This window comes from Neopsephotus bourkii, unplaced genomic scaffold (genome assembly GCF_033783945.1).
Source record: "Neopsephotus bourkii isolate Nb327-2 ecotype Australia unplaced genomic scaffold, CSIRO-AGI_Nbou_v1 NB_1373, whole genome shotgun sequence".
NCBI classification, from domain to species: domain Eukaryota; kingdom Metazoa; phylum Chordata; class Aves; order Psittaciformes; family Psittacidae; genus Neopsephotus; species Neopsephotus bourkii.
The window spans coordinates 1,043,708-1,058,553 of record NW_026901852.1 but is presented as its reverse complement, the minus strand read 5'-3'; the positions used below and the strand labels follow the sequence as shown (position 1 = coordinate 1,058,553).

General features: G+C 38.9%; 1 protein-coding gene across 5 annotated transcripts in view; it reads right to left on the bottom strand.

Moving 5' to 3' along the window:
• Nucleotides 1-14,846, bottom strand: part of NAALADL2 (N-acetylated alpha-linked acidic dipeptidase like 2) — a 358,350-nt gene that overhangs the window by 210,396 nt on the left and 133,108 nt on the right. For all 5 annotated transcript variants that reach the window (XM_061367075.1, XM_061367074.1, XM_061367076.1 and 2 more), the window contains exon 3: nt 7,255-7,525. In XM_061367075.1, coding sequence (XP_061223059.1) covers nt 7,255-7,525 — 271 coding nt within the window. The remainder of the gene's footprint in view (nt 1-7,254; nt 7,526-14,846) is intronic.

Sequence of the window (14,846 nt, the reverse complement as noted above, 5' to 3'; positions counted from 1 at the left end):
CCCTCCTAATGAATAAAATAAACAGAGTAAGTGATGCTCACTACATGAGGTGTTAGACATGAGATTTATTTGTATCTACTGGAAGAGACAGCATATCAGACAGAAAAAAATAGGAATGCCTAATTCTAGAAAAAAGGGAATCCAATGTATTTTGAGCTGTAATTGATTTGCATTGGTTTTTATTTTATTTCTAAGCAGGTTTTTCTCTGCTGAGATTGCAACTGGTGGCCGCAGGAGGAAGTAACCATCTTAACAGTGAAATTCTGAACAAGAGTTTTTTCTCAGGACACTTTAGTGCAGCTAGTGACAGGCTCTGGCATTTTGACTACTAAACACCCAACGCAGTTCTGCCAGCTGCACCTGAATACCAAACGTAGACTCACTTGTGGTTAGCAACTAGTCTTTTTTGTTTGTTCTTTTTTACATTTTAAAAATTCAGTTCTTACCTATTTTTTTCAGCCAACTCTATCACACATTTTCATCCTGCTCTGAAAGGTTTCAAAAGACATTTACTTCAAAGGTTTTTCTCTGAGAGAGTTCTTTGCTTTTCAGTCTTTCTTACTATTAAGGCTCTATATCCAGATTTATAGCATTCCTTAAAGCAGTCTCTAGAAAGGTACAGCCTTTGCTCTTTGATACCAAAATTTTTCAACACAGAAGTCAGACAAACTGCTAAAATCTGTCCTCACCAAATTATTCATATAATGGCAGCTTTATCCTCAACTAGTTTATATTACATTTAAAACCTGTCATGTGCGTTGGGTTTTTTGGGGGGTTTTGCTGTGGTTTTGGTCGTGTTTTTGGTTGTTGGTTTTTTTGGGAGTGTGTCTTGGTAAGAACTTTCACTCATTCAGGTGGTCACCTTAGGAACTTGTATTTGGACTTCATCTCACCATCTCCTAACAGAGAGAGAGGAAATCTTATTACTTCTTGAGGGGAAAAAAAAAAAAAAAAAGCAGAGCCCCATAGGAAAAGCATTCAATCAGCTGATATTATTACATTAGAAAAAAGACATTCTTATGAGTTTGACAAAATGTTTACCAGGATTGACTGTAAAAATTGGAAATAACTTGGCTGGTAGGTGGAGATAACCCCTAAGATAAAACACATTGCTAAGGCTTCCACTGACAAGATTTCTGACAATGAATCAGAGATTAAAATAGTTGCTCCTGATTCATTTTAGCTGCCAACTAATTCACAGGAGAAACCACCATGATTTAGACTTTTCTTCCTTTTCAGAAATAACCAAGTGCAGTATGTCAGTATTCTGGGTTCAGCAGTAGCAGTCATTTTCATTATTACAAAAATGTTCTTACTGATATTCCATTAGTAAAACACCAGTATTGATTCTCAATTACAAAACACCAAAAGGTTTTGCCAGAGTAACCATCTGTGTTTTGAAACCCTGCCCTTCAATGATGAAAAAATCTTGCAGCGATATTCACCAGGCTTTTGTGCATGATGAACTATTATTTTTAGTGAACTGTACAACTTTATTTATTAATGTTTATGTGATACACGCCAGAAAACTGACAGGATGTTCTCCAGGACATCTCTTCAATGATCATTTTTGTAGTCTTGACTGCAATTTTAAATTATATAACCTTCACATTGCATTTCACAGTTTTCTATATGTAATTATAATGGAGTGGCAGCTATGCTGTAGTTAATGTTAAATGTTGTTTTCCGTTTAAAGGTCAAGTCTATTCTAAACCCCATATTCTTAGTGAGAATGTCTTGAAAATATGCTGTACCTACTTGGCATGCAGAGCAGCGGTCTAAATTACGATTATTTGTGGAAGAGGTTTTTGAGAAACAATTCTATAAATAAAAGATAAAGAAACCTTTTTTTAAAACATCTAAGTATTACCAAAAAATGATGATTTTTCTCATTTGTTTTTCAAACTATAGACCTAACCACCTGCAAACCGGTATCAATTGGTAGGGATTTATTTTAGCTAGTAGATGTCTCTTCAGAGACAACATTTTAGAAAATGTTAATCAAAATAATAATAAACTAAATTGAGGTGCTTAAAAGAATTAAATGCACACGTCTCAAGATTCCCTCTAGCTTGATATTTTGCACCAATGTGCCATCAAAAATGACTGAAAGACTTAGGGTGAGATGCTGTAATTATTTAATCTAAATTATATGCACTCTCTGTCTTTGGAATTCAAGACGTGCAAGTGAGCAAGCTACAGAAGGCGCATTTGGAAATTTTGCCTGGGGATAAAAATAACCTGATAAAACTTAAAAATTTTCAAAAACCAACCTGCTAACACCAATCTTAATTCAGAAATATTATTAAGGAAATTACCACTGCTTAGGTAGATGGAACATAAAAGATAATACGGGTGCACTAATCACATTTCCAGTACAACGAAACCAAATAAAATGAAAGAAAGCTGTTGGGTCAAGAACTTCTTGACATATTGTCCCATCAGAGAAACTCATCATTTGGTGCAGAGCAAGAAATACAGAAAGCTTCAAGTACTGCAAGGTAACAGTGCTGCAGTGCTATAAAAAAAGTAGCAGAGAGGGGAGGGGACTATAAGGCACGCAAGTGGGGAGTCTGCATGAGTGCAAAAGATAAGTGGAACAGGAAGGAGAGAAGAGTCCCATTTTCCTACACAGTGAAGGATCTGGAAAAGATGGATAGAGGGGAGACATCTCAGCACAGCAACAAGAAAACGGGGTATCTGATAAGAAGTGAGCAAGCCCTTCTCCTTGTGAAAGAATATCTGACAGAAAGCAAGTCCTGCTTCCCTTATTCCCATCTTGCCAAGTTTGAAGAATGGTGGGAACATCAGCAACTGAGCTTAACAGATGGGTTCGTACTTCTCGTATTGCTTCAGGTTGCATTAATCTCTGTGGTGGGTTCTCAGTAAGCTGAGAAAATGTCACCAAAACAAATGAACCAGAGCAGGCTGGTATGCTATCAACAGATGCAGAGAATCCCTTCTGCATATTGTAGATAGAGGCAAACAGTTGGTATTCTTGCTTTTCTGCTCCCTACAGCCCCTCCAAAACTAATCAAGGATATCACTGGCTGAGGTGGAAGAAATAATGCCTAAAATCAGCAGAGAAATACCCAGAGAAATGGGTAAAATCAGTGCAGAAAAATGGACGATGGCAGGGAAGTGAAGTGATGTAACAGAGGAGTTCAGGCAGTCAGGGAACAGGGACAGCGGAGGGGATAAAGAACAAAGGCGAGAGGTGATGGAAGAAACGCCTTGAAGATGGGCCTGATTTATTTCTGTGTGTCAAAATCCTGCCTGCACATGCATTCCCATTTCAAGAATATCGCCAGTACTTTAACTCTTCTTGCACTCTCTCCTGGTTCCTACCCAATAAAGTCCTTTCAGTGTATGAGGTCCAGGAAAGAAAAGTGATGTTTTGCTGGTATTGCTAAGGGTGTCCTTGATGGACACAAGAAGGACATAGGACCAGCAAAGGCACCTATAGGGATTTGGTGCATTCAGCAGAGAAGTGTAGCATAGCATGAGACAATGTTGTACAGAAGGGGCAGCTAAGGAGCTCTGCTTAAAGTATTAAAGCAAAGCTAGGATTGCCAAAAGGTCTTTAACACTTCCATAAAGCAAAGAGTGAATAAATTTAAGGTGAAAAAAAGGTGAGGAAAAATCCAGATCACATGAACATAATTTCAGATAATCAGGGAATACAAAGCAAACAATATTCATTTTGCTTTAATTAGTCTGTCCTTGAACATCGTTTCAACACACCATTGCAGCTGCTAAGATTTTCTCTTTACATTTCCTAAGGAAAAGGGAACAGAGCAGATGAACATTGCAACACTTATTTCTTCCTGAAGTTTGCTATACTCCATGGGCCTGTTTTAAACCAACTGCCTGGATGACCTGAGCGCCTTCAAGCAGGCAAGTTGCATCCTTACTCACACTTCACTGAACTTGGGGGATCACTGCTATGTAGGTTAACAGATGGGCTACAATATGTACCCACACTGACACTACTTACCAATGTGGTACTGAGAGGAGGATGCTGGGTCTTTGGGGGTTCACACACACAAACGCCTCTCCTCAGCTCACACCAATGGCTCCTCAGCTCATCCCCCCACTGCTTTGCTGGTGAAAGCACATGCAGCCACAGCTCTAAGATCACTGCACTGTGACGTCAGGGAGCAGCACATTTCGATTCACCACACTACACACTTCGAGACTGCCTAGATACTGTTTGACAACACATTTTGCTTTAATGCATAAGTTTGATGCAATGTAATTTCCCTTTATAGAGGCGTTCTGTTGGCCTGCGTGGCTTTCCTGTTTTCATCAAGCAGACAAAAGGTTTAAACTCCATAAAAGGTGGTTGATATTTTAGTTCTAATCAAAATATATTTCATGTGTCATTCTTTCCTTAGACTGACCTAGTCTGCGATACATTATTTACATAACTGTTGCAATACCTATTTCAAAACCAACTCGACAGCCCTCTCCAGTACTGTAGGCTGCCCTGCCTGTCACCATGATGGGTAAACACTGTCACGTTTTCAGGGCTCAATGAAATACAGAGTAGTAGTAAAGGGTACTATCCATCACAATGACACTAAGTAGGTTTTTCAAGTAGATTTCAGATCACAAATGCTCACATTTTTATTCACAAATGCTGTTTAGACTGCTACCAGAGAGCACAAATTGGACGGCTCACATACAATGGCCATATGATGAATGGACATGACAGGTGGTCAAAGAAAATGATTCTTGCTATTCTACAAATAATCTTGTCAACATAAAAGTAGAGCTGTAGCTTTGCTGTTAGCCAGACTGCAGTTACTTAAAGGTTTTATTTGCTTGAACTTCTGGCAAACCAAATACACAAATGAGACACAATGAAGTAGTGGCAGCATCAAAGCAGCATTAGCAATTCAACCTGATTATGTGACACAACAGAAATTTCCGACTAATGATGTGTCACATTTGAAAGAAAATTATTCAGATTATGAGTAGCTGTTACAAGAATACCTTTTCATAGGAAAACTCATGATTTTGCAATCACAATCCACTAAAAGATATTAAAAAATATGCAACTTGTAGTTTCACTGCAAGCAATCAAGTCACCTTCTGATGGCTGATCTCAGCAACAGCCACAGCCTGCTATTTCTCATTTAAAGTTTTCTTACTTCCATTAGTTTCAATAGTAGAAATCACTGTGCAGGACTGAAAGTCTGGAAGGTTAGAACACTGTCAATTTATCTGTAAACTAAACAAATAGAGAAATTTCCCTTTTAGGCAAAACTCTAGACCTAAGGACACTTCGGGAAGACATTTTGAAGAATAAAAGATCTGAAGTTTTTTGAGGGTGCCAGGTAACTCAAAGATCTGACTGTATAAGTGTGCACAGTCATTCTTTGGCTCAAACTCAAGCTGTAAGTTTTGCCAACGCAAAGGTCCAACCCCAGTGAGTACAATGCAGTGTGTGTGGTCCTCATTTCTGAAGAACTCAGAGAAAACTGCCCTGAAATATAACTGAAAGTAGTACATGATTTTTTTTTTCTGAGAACAGTGGGTTTCCTTTAATCTGATTAATGTGTTACTAACACTTTGATTTTCATGAAAAAAAACCTCAAAGGCCACAACTGTACTTTCACCTCATTACAAATCCTCTTACAAACTTACAGTGAGAAATCAATATTACAGATTGAGTTTCTAAGTGATAAATGTGAGAAGCCAAACCTATTCATTAGTACTTTTTACTTGCCCATGGAAAAGTTAAAGCGTACATCATGCAGGTTAAGACCTGCCCCTGCCTGCTTCATTTCGCTTCTTAACAACAAATATGAAGTTGTTGGGTTGACAAAGCCCCAGAACAGAGGCTGCGTGGAGACAACAACCATGAGACTCAATGCAAAGAGTGGGCATCTAACATAAACAAAAACAAGTGACATTCTCCCAGAGGAGAACAAGAACTCCATTCCTTATCCTCTCTGGGATAAAGCCCTTGGACCAAGAAGCTTCAGTGCTCCTAAGAAAGGGAAGCTGAAGCTTTCAAACTTCAGGATGGGAAGCTAAAAGATCAGCCTTTCTACCAGCCCTCATATTTCCTACAGCTAAACATTCGGAATTATGTTAATAGTCCAACAGATTAGTTAGCAACATGCAACTTAACTCATTTTGACTCATTAAAGGATTTTCACAGTGCATTACTTGCTATCAATAAACTTTCACAAACAAAAGGCAAACACACAACAGTTACATTTCAGATATTCAGTAACAGATGTTACAAATATTTAAATATTCACAAAATATAAAGGTATTTTGGAAGAGGCATCCTCCAAATGCAAAGCCATACATAATTTGTTCCTATATAGTCTATTAGTGTTCTAAGTCATTAAAAACATATGTTCTAAACAATAAAGAAACAAAGATGGAAAAACTCCTCCATCACTGCACTAGCATACAATATTTTTTTACAAAGGAGAAAGAAACCAGTAATATGGTTAGCACTGAAATTGCAACTTTAATATTTCAGAAATATTTATTGAGATTCATACTATCTCAGCTAGGAAAGTAAACAGAAATGATGACCCCTTTGTGTGTCCCCAATATATTTGGAAAGCAAATATATGAAGGCAGCTAGCAAAGACAGTGAAGAGGATAAAACAAGATAATCCAAGATCTTATTTCATTTGGCAAGTAACAAATCCCAATAGGCAGATCTTTCCACTGACAAAACTTCCTAACAAAAGCTACAGTGAGATAAAATTACAAATAGTGGTTTTCAAGGGGAAACAGAGCAGATGTGTCAACTGAGCTGCCACAGAAGTAAGCAAGTGAGATCCACAACCATAACTCAGGAGCTCGAAGTATAAGCCCAGTACTCCCATGGTCTCACAGCAGAAAACCTCATCTTACCCTTCCTACAGGCATCCCTCAAACCAGTAGCACTTATATGTCAACAGGGATAAAATGTAACTCTAGACACAGTTTTCAGATCTTTACACCCAAGCAAAAGATGCCCATTCATAAACTCAGATACTTTAAAAAAAAAATAAAATAATACTAAAATCAACAACAACAAAGCCCCCCATATATCATATTATGTGTTTGGGTCTGACTACTTTTCAAGTTTGAATTGAGATTGGCCTCACCATATTTTACCTAAATATGACAATTTTAAGGCCGGGTATTTCACCACATGTACTCCAACCAAGTTCAACAAAAGCTAATGTTTTATAACTCTATTTCACCACAAATGACAGAGACAAATGGTTATATTACCTCAAGAGTTCCTTTGGCAGAGTAAGCTGCATACGAGTACAGGAGGTCTTGGCTATGAAGTGTTTTGGTCTCTCTGTTGCACTGTTGTCCACTAGGATAAAAGCATTCACCGCTCTTTTTCAGAGTTACTGTGTTTGAAGAAGAGCCCGGTAGGTCAAGCAAAACAGAGTAATTTACCAGCTGGACATCTTCAAGACCTTGGGAACGCCACTGAGCCAGAATTTTCATTGCAATGTCTACATCATCTTCCCTAGGGAACTGTAACAGATCTCTGGAAAAAAACACACAAGTAAAAACTGTTTAATTTATTTCCCACCAAGACACTTGTACCCTACTGCTCATCAGTCCATAATTTTATTAATAATGTACCATCAAATATAGGGGGGTGGGGAGGGAAATCACACTTCATATATTTGCAAATAATTTCTTACCAACTATGAGAGAAAAGCAACTGCTTTTTTTGAAATAAAAATAAGAAAAAACATTTAGAGAAAACATACCTTATTGAAACAAAGAATCCTACAGAAATTATCACAGTAATTATTTCAAAATCGATCTCTCCAGTGCTGATTAAATTTCTGATACAGCATCAGTTTAACCAAGCACTGAATATAACGAACACTGAAGTAGCACTTATCTGAAGTAGCATTTCAGGGACTTCAGGTAGGGCATGTTGCTGAATATTAATTGCAATTATATGTTTGGTTTAAATTCATTAAGTAAAGCAAATCTACTAAACAGAATGGAACTGTTCCCCAAAATACTCTGCTGTCAGGAAGTTTTCCTCAGATTTCCTTCCTGCACTGAAGGATTACCTGAGCCAACAGCTTGGCAAGTGTATGAAATGAGTCTGGAAATTATTTTGGCAGTCTCTACCAGATGGCCCAACTGAGACTTCAGAAGGGTTTGCCTGGGCTCATAGCACTGCGTTTGTACCACTGTTTAACACCTGCTACCAGATGGGCCATAAAATGAAAGCAGTGACTGCACTGAAAGACCACACTACTGCGCAGGGAATGCCAAAAGATACAAGATGTAGAGAGTATTTTAAAGATAATTTTAGAGGATAGACATGCTGGCGGGACAACTAAAGACTCTCCCTACTTACCTAGGCAAGCAGGGCTCTCAGGACTCAGAAATAAGACTAAGGATCACAGAAGTATTGATTTCTGAGTAGAAAAAAAACCAACTGATACTGCCTGAAACTCTTCCTTAGAACCTTTTCTTCACAAAAATATCAATTACATTTAGATGCTTTAGAGTCCGTAATGGAACCTGATAAAATACCTTGGCTGTCTTTCACAACCATCAGAAGCGATGGTTGAATAAAATGGTCTTTAAAAAAAAACATTATTACAAAGCCCACAAAGTGCTTTACAGGCATCCCCATGCTACTCAAAATGCAGCTTCAATGGTGCAAGTAGTATGGCCCCAGCTAAAGGTACTGGCACTGCTTCCATCAGGGTCTGCACTAACTCAAGGGTGATCTCCACCAAGGAAAGCTTATGACAGAAAGCAAGCACAAAGACTCCCTTCTCTACCCCAACAAAGCTACCTTCTGGTTCAACAGACCTTTCAAAAAGTGAGTATTTACTGCCTAGATAAAATCAAAAGCTTAAAAAAGGTACAAAGAGAATAACACCCCCTGTAACCTTGAAACGGCTCAAAAAATAGTTTACTACATTCAAATGTCTAATGCCCACCATCACATTATATGGGTAAAATAATTATTCCAACAGCCACAGGATTTAAAAAAAAACAAAACAAAAATATGTATCTGTTTAAAGAAGCATACTGTGTGCTAGGCTGCACTGCAAGAGCAAGCTTATTCACACAGAAAGCTCAAAAACATTATAAGAATGCTGGACTTATGCTGAAGACTTCAGAGATCCTGTCAGGAGGAATTATGGTATTGCAGAATTAATCTTTTTAAATTATCTAAAGTAAGTCTTTAAGCAGTCTATACAAAACAGACAAGTTAATTCAATCTGTAGTATATTACAAGTTTCTGATTTCCTGTGCCTGCTAATGTAATGTTATAAACTTGGGCACTGTGGAAATACAGAAAGTTTTTATTAACATAAGCATTAACATAATATCTGCATTTCCCTCAGGTGATAGAAACATTAATAGAATAAACAGTTGAAGAAACTTATGCCAGGACAACAACATTATGGTCATTTCAACAAGAAGTATTCTATTTCAATGAAAAGAATTAAGCATTAAAAGAAGAAGATACAATAAGCAAATTGCTCCCTTACTCACAGAAGTTACTTTCCACTTCATAAATAAGCGTGTCTTTGAAACTTTTGTGACAACATATCTGATAGAGTTAATGAGCACATTCACTATTTACCCCATAATGGCTTTACAGAATGTTAAAATCAAATTGCAAATTATAAGCACACATAATACTACACAAATCAGCCAATATTAGACTACTTGGACAAATCTTATGAACATCATCTTAAAGATATTTGTTGGTTTTCGGTTTTGGTGTTTTTTTTTTTTCTTAGATTCTTACAACCACTTAGATATAGTTCTGCTGATTGCATGAATTTAAAGCCTGAGGTAATTTAATTCATTTTTATTCTATACTAATTGGATATTAAGTATAATATGTAAAAATAGTATTTCCTAAACCTAACCAAATTCAGAAAACTGTAAAGTTTGGCAGTTTGTGCTGGAAAAATATGAAAAATTCACGTGAATTTCATAGTCCTTCTCTGCAAATTGTGAATTAACATGCTTCCTAAAACTTGCAGAGCACTGAGAGTCATAGTAATAAGATTTAAGCAGTGAAAAGAAACAGACCCCTGAGATGATTATGTTTCTCTCTTTTGCAAGTGGCTGCATACTCAGTAGAAATCAATAGCAATGCTGTTGCAAATTTCCATCTACAATATTGCCTTTAATAATGCCAGCCAATTTTTTTATTCCCTTGCATTAAAGAGATACTTCATTCAGTTCAGGTTCAGTCAACAGAAATAACCACAAAGTTAATGGGCACATCCTAGTTGCTGTAAATCTACATTATTTATTGAAATAGAACAACCACAGACTTAAGATTTGATCTCAAGTTAGAATCAATGTTGATATAGCAATAACAGTCTAGGCAATACTGTGCTTTTATCGGATACTCCCAAAGAGATTTCCAAAAGTTACTGGCCTTTACCTTCTAATACAGATCAGATATTGAACTAATGTACATTTGTCGTGGTTTAAGCCCAGGACATAAATCAGAACCACGCAGTCTACTCCCCCCCCCCCCCCACCTTCTTCCTCCCTCTCCTGGAGGGATGGGAAGGAGAACTGAAAGAATGTAACTCCCACGGGTTGAAATAAGAACAGTCCAGTAACTAAGGTATAACACAAACCACTGCTGCTACCACCAATAATAATAACGGTAAGGGAAATAACAAGGGAAGAGAATACAATATCAACTGCCGACTGATAATACCCAGCCCAACTGAGCAGTGAACTAGCCCTTCCGGGTAACTCTCAGTTAAATCCTGGGCATGACGTGCTATGGTATGGAATACCTCTTCAGCTAGTTTGGGTCAGGTGTCCTGTCTCTGCTTCCTTCCATCTTCCCCTCCTCCCGGGCAGAGGATGAGACTCACAAATTCCTTGGTCAGACTAAACATATGAACAGTAACTAAAAGCATCGGTGTTATCAGCGCTGTTCCCAGGCTGAAAGTCAAAAACACAGCATTGCACCAGCTACTAAGAAGGAGAAAAATAACTGCTACTGCTGAACCCAGGACAACATTAGAACGGGACATAAATTTGTTTCATATGTATCCTGCTCCACCTCCAATAATATGGTTTCTGAACTTAAAAATGCAAAATCAGGAAAAAAATGGCAGTTAAAAAACATACCCTACTTCACAGGTAAATTTTTCCTATGTTGATACGATGACAAGACCAAGAAAACATTTCTGAAGCCACCTTCTTAGATTTCCTGTGTAAACAAGAAGACTATTTTACTGCCTGAATGCCCTGGCCAGCAAAGAGCAGCAGGCCATGACTGTTAAAGGTTTAAAGTTCTAAAACTAGGAAAATAAGCTGAAAAAAGACAAAGATATTACTGTAATAAAGCCAGGCTTTCTACAGCCTCTGTGGCTTGAGAAGACCAATCTCTAACAGTTGATTATAAAAGATAAATGAACACATGGGCTTACACACAAAATACAGCAATTTTCATTTTCAAATTGGTAACCATGGGGAACATGGAGCCATAGCAGCTTAATGGAAAGCCGCCTGCTAGAACAGCACTTCTTTCAACACAGCTTCATAAAGAAAAGAACAAGGTTTGCAAATAAGTCAGCTGCTCAGTGCTGGTGGTACACTGGGACACTGCAAAAAAACACACAAGGGACACCGAAAAATTACAATACGTCACTAACAATTAAAAAATCAGATAATTTAACTCTATGGCAAAATTCCTTATCAGGCAATCCTATTAAACTGCTACAACTGCCCCCAAAACAGGTCTAAAACTGTACCAGTATTTTACAAATTTAATCTTAAAAATCTAAAGGCACAGACTTTTCCCTCAAAAATGAAGAACTTCAAGTGTGATTTGTTTGGTGCAGATTTTTCAGCAGAGTACCTGTTTTCAAATTTGGGAGACTGCAAGCTACATCAGATCGAAGTGTTATCTTGCTTAATACACTGTTTCCAACAGTAGCTGGTAGCAGATAATCAAAAAAGGAAGCAAGAAACACATTGCACAGAGTTTTATAGACTTTATTTAGAGACTTTCAGGTGTATGTCATTTCTCCTACCTGCAAACTTTGTCCAGGCTAAGTTTTAAAAATGTTTACATATATTCAGGATTTCAGAACTGGTTTCAGCCCAGCTGAAACATGGTAGTTTCCACAGTCCTGGGCAAGCACAGAACACTTACACAGACCAACTGCTCAGCATATGCACAAGTATTTTTGCAGTTGCATCCAGAGTGTTTATTTGTATTTATCGCACATAGCATGTACACACAGCAAACAGGAAATACCACCTGCCCAAACCACATCTGCTTAGATTTTAATTACATGTTCCTGTTAATTAGGACCACCAGCTGGCTGGTCTCCAACCTGCCTGGTTGGATTTCCCTGGTCTGAGCTGACTGCCACAAACCTGCTGATAAGAAAATAAAGAAAAAAAACAAACAAGCAAAAAAAACCCAACAAAGTTCAAGAGAGGATGAAAGTGAGGTTAGAACATGCAAGAGAAACTCTCGAGGTGTACACAGTTGTCTACATGCAAGACACAATCCAGAACCACTTGAGGCTCTTGAGGTTTCATTGCCAGGCCTCCAGCAACTACTCCAGAGAGCACATCTGCGACATGTCCTTTGTCACATCTGCCATCATTCTATATGCACTCTGGGCATATTTTTAGCACAGATATTAACATTAATTTTCTAGCAGTCTTGGGTCACAATAAATCTGGTCCTGTGCTCGTTCTTGCCACACAACTACCGTAGCAATGGCTAAAACTAACAGATAAGTTTATTCAGATATACTTCCTAAATCATGAACAAAAAGAAAATAATAATGCTGCTTTACAGCATGAAAGCAATGGAAAGTTCTGGTCAAACATAACATTTGTACACTAAATATGGGTCAGCCACTATGCAACATGATGCTGCTGCTTGTGTTTGCCTGGGTTTTGGCCAGCCAGGCTCATCACCCATGGTATCCTCTCCACTGGAGATGAACTTCTCATGGGAAGCAATGCTTTTTACCAGCCCTATGATGTCATTCAGTTCTTCCTGACCGAACTTATACATGGCTCATCAGAACACAGTGATGAATTCATGGTCTGTCCTAATGATGGAAAAGCTAAAGCCCTATTCATTCTTGGGTAACAACTTGTCATTAACCACTGCTATCAAAGGGAACATTTACAAATCTGCACCTGCATATTCTACAAATGCTACATAGTGCCTACAATACAGATAACACTATTAACACAAAGGAGTATGATTTATGACAGCTTTGACTTTTCATAGACACAGAATAAATGTAACTCATGAAACCACAAAAAAAAAAATACATAAGTGCAGATAACAGAATGCCAGCTCTAGATTCGACTGAGCAGTTCCCCAGCAGAAAAACGCTTCTGAAGTTTATTTTTTTTGAAACATGTGTATTATAGCTTTTGGATATTTCAGTTAAAAGGGACTTGAATCATCTATATTGAAAATCATAGAATTACAGGATCATAGAAGCATAGAATAGTTAGGGTTGGAAAGGACCTCAAGATCATCAAGTTCCAACCCTCCTACCATGGGCAGGAATACCTCACACTAAATCATAAGCACCCAAGGGCCCAACCTCACCTTGAACACCACCAAGGGCAGAGCGCTCACAACTTCCCTGGGCAACCCATTCCAGTGCCTCACCAACCTAACAGAAAAGAATTTCCTCCTTATATCCAACCTAAACTTCCCCTGTTTAAGTTTTAACCCATTACCCCTTGTTCTGTCACTACAGTCCCTAATGAAGAGTCCATCCCCAGCATCCCGATAGGCCCCTTCAGATACTGGAAGACTGCTATGAAGTCTCCACGCAGCCTTCTCTTCTCCAGGCTGAACAGCCCCAACTTTCTCAGCCTGTCTTCATATGGGAGGTGCTCCAATCCCCTGATCATCCTCGTGGCCCTCCTCTGGACTTGTTCCAACAGTTCCATGTTCTCTTTATGTTGAGGACACCAGAACTGTCCACAATACTCCAGGTGAGGTCTTACGAGAGCAGAGTAGAGGGGCAGGATCACCTCCTTCAACCTGCTGGTCACGCTCCTTTTGATGCAGCCCAGGATACGGTTGGCTTTCTGGGCTGTGAGCGCACACTGAAGCCAACTCATGTTCATTTTCTCATCAACCAGCACCCCCAAGTCCTTCTCTGCAGGGCTGCTCTGAATCTCTTCTCTGCGCAGCCTGTAGCTGTGTCTGGGATTGCTCTGACCCAGGTGTAAGACCTTGCACTTGGCATGGTTAAACTTCATGAAACTGGCATCAGCCCACCTCACAAGCATGGCAAGGTCTCTCTAGATGGCATTCCTTCCCTCCAGTGTAACAATCAAACCACACAGCTTGGTGTCATCGGCAAACTTGCTGAGAGCACACTCAATCCCACTGTTCATGTCAGCAACAAAGATGTTGAACAAGAACAGTCCCAACACCCATCCCTGAGGGACACCACTTGTTACTGATCTCCAGCCAGACACTGAGCCATTGACCACAACTCTTTGCGTGTGTCCATCCACCCAGTTCTTTATCCACTGAGTGGTCCACCTATCAAATTGATGTCTCTCCAATTTAGAGACAAGGATGTCATGTGGGACAGTGTCGAACGCTTTACACAAATCCAGGTAGATGACATCAACTGCTCTACCCCTGTCCATCAGTTCATAGCCCCATTATAGAAGGCCACCAAATTGGTCAGGCAGGATTTCCCCTTAGTGAAGCCATGCTGGCTGTCACCAAGCACCTTGTTGTTTTTCATGTGCCTTAGCATGCCTTCCAGGAGAATCTGCTCCAACATTTTGCCAGGCACAGAGGTGAGACTGACTGGTCTGTACTTCCC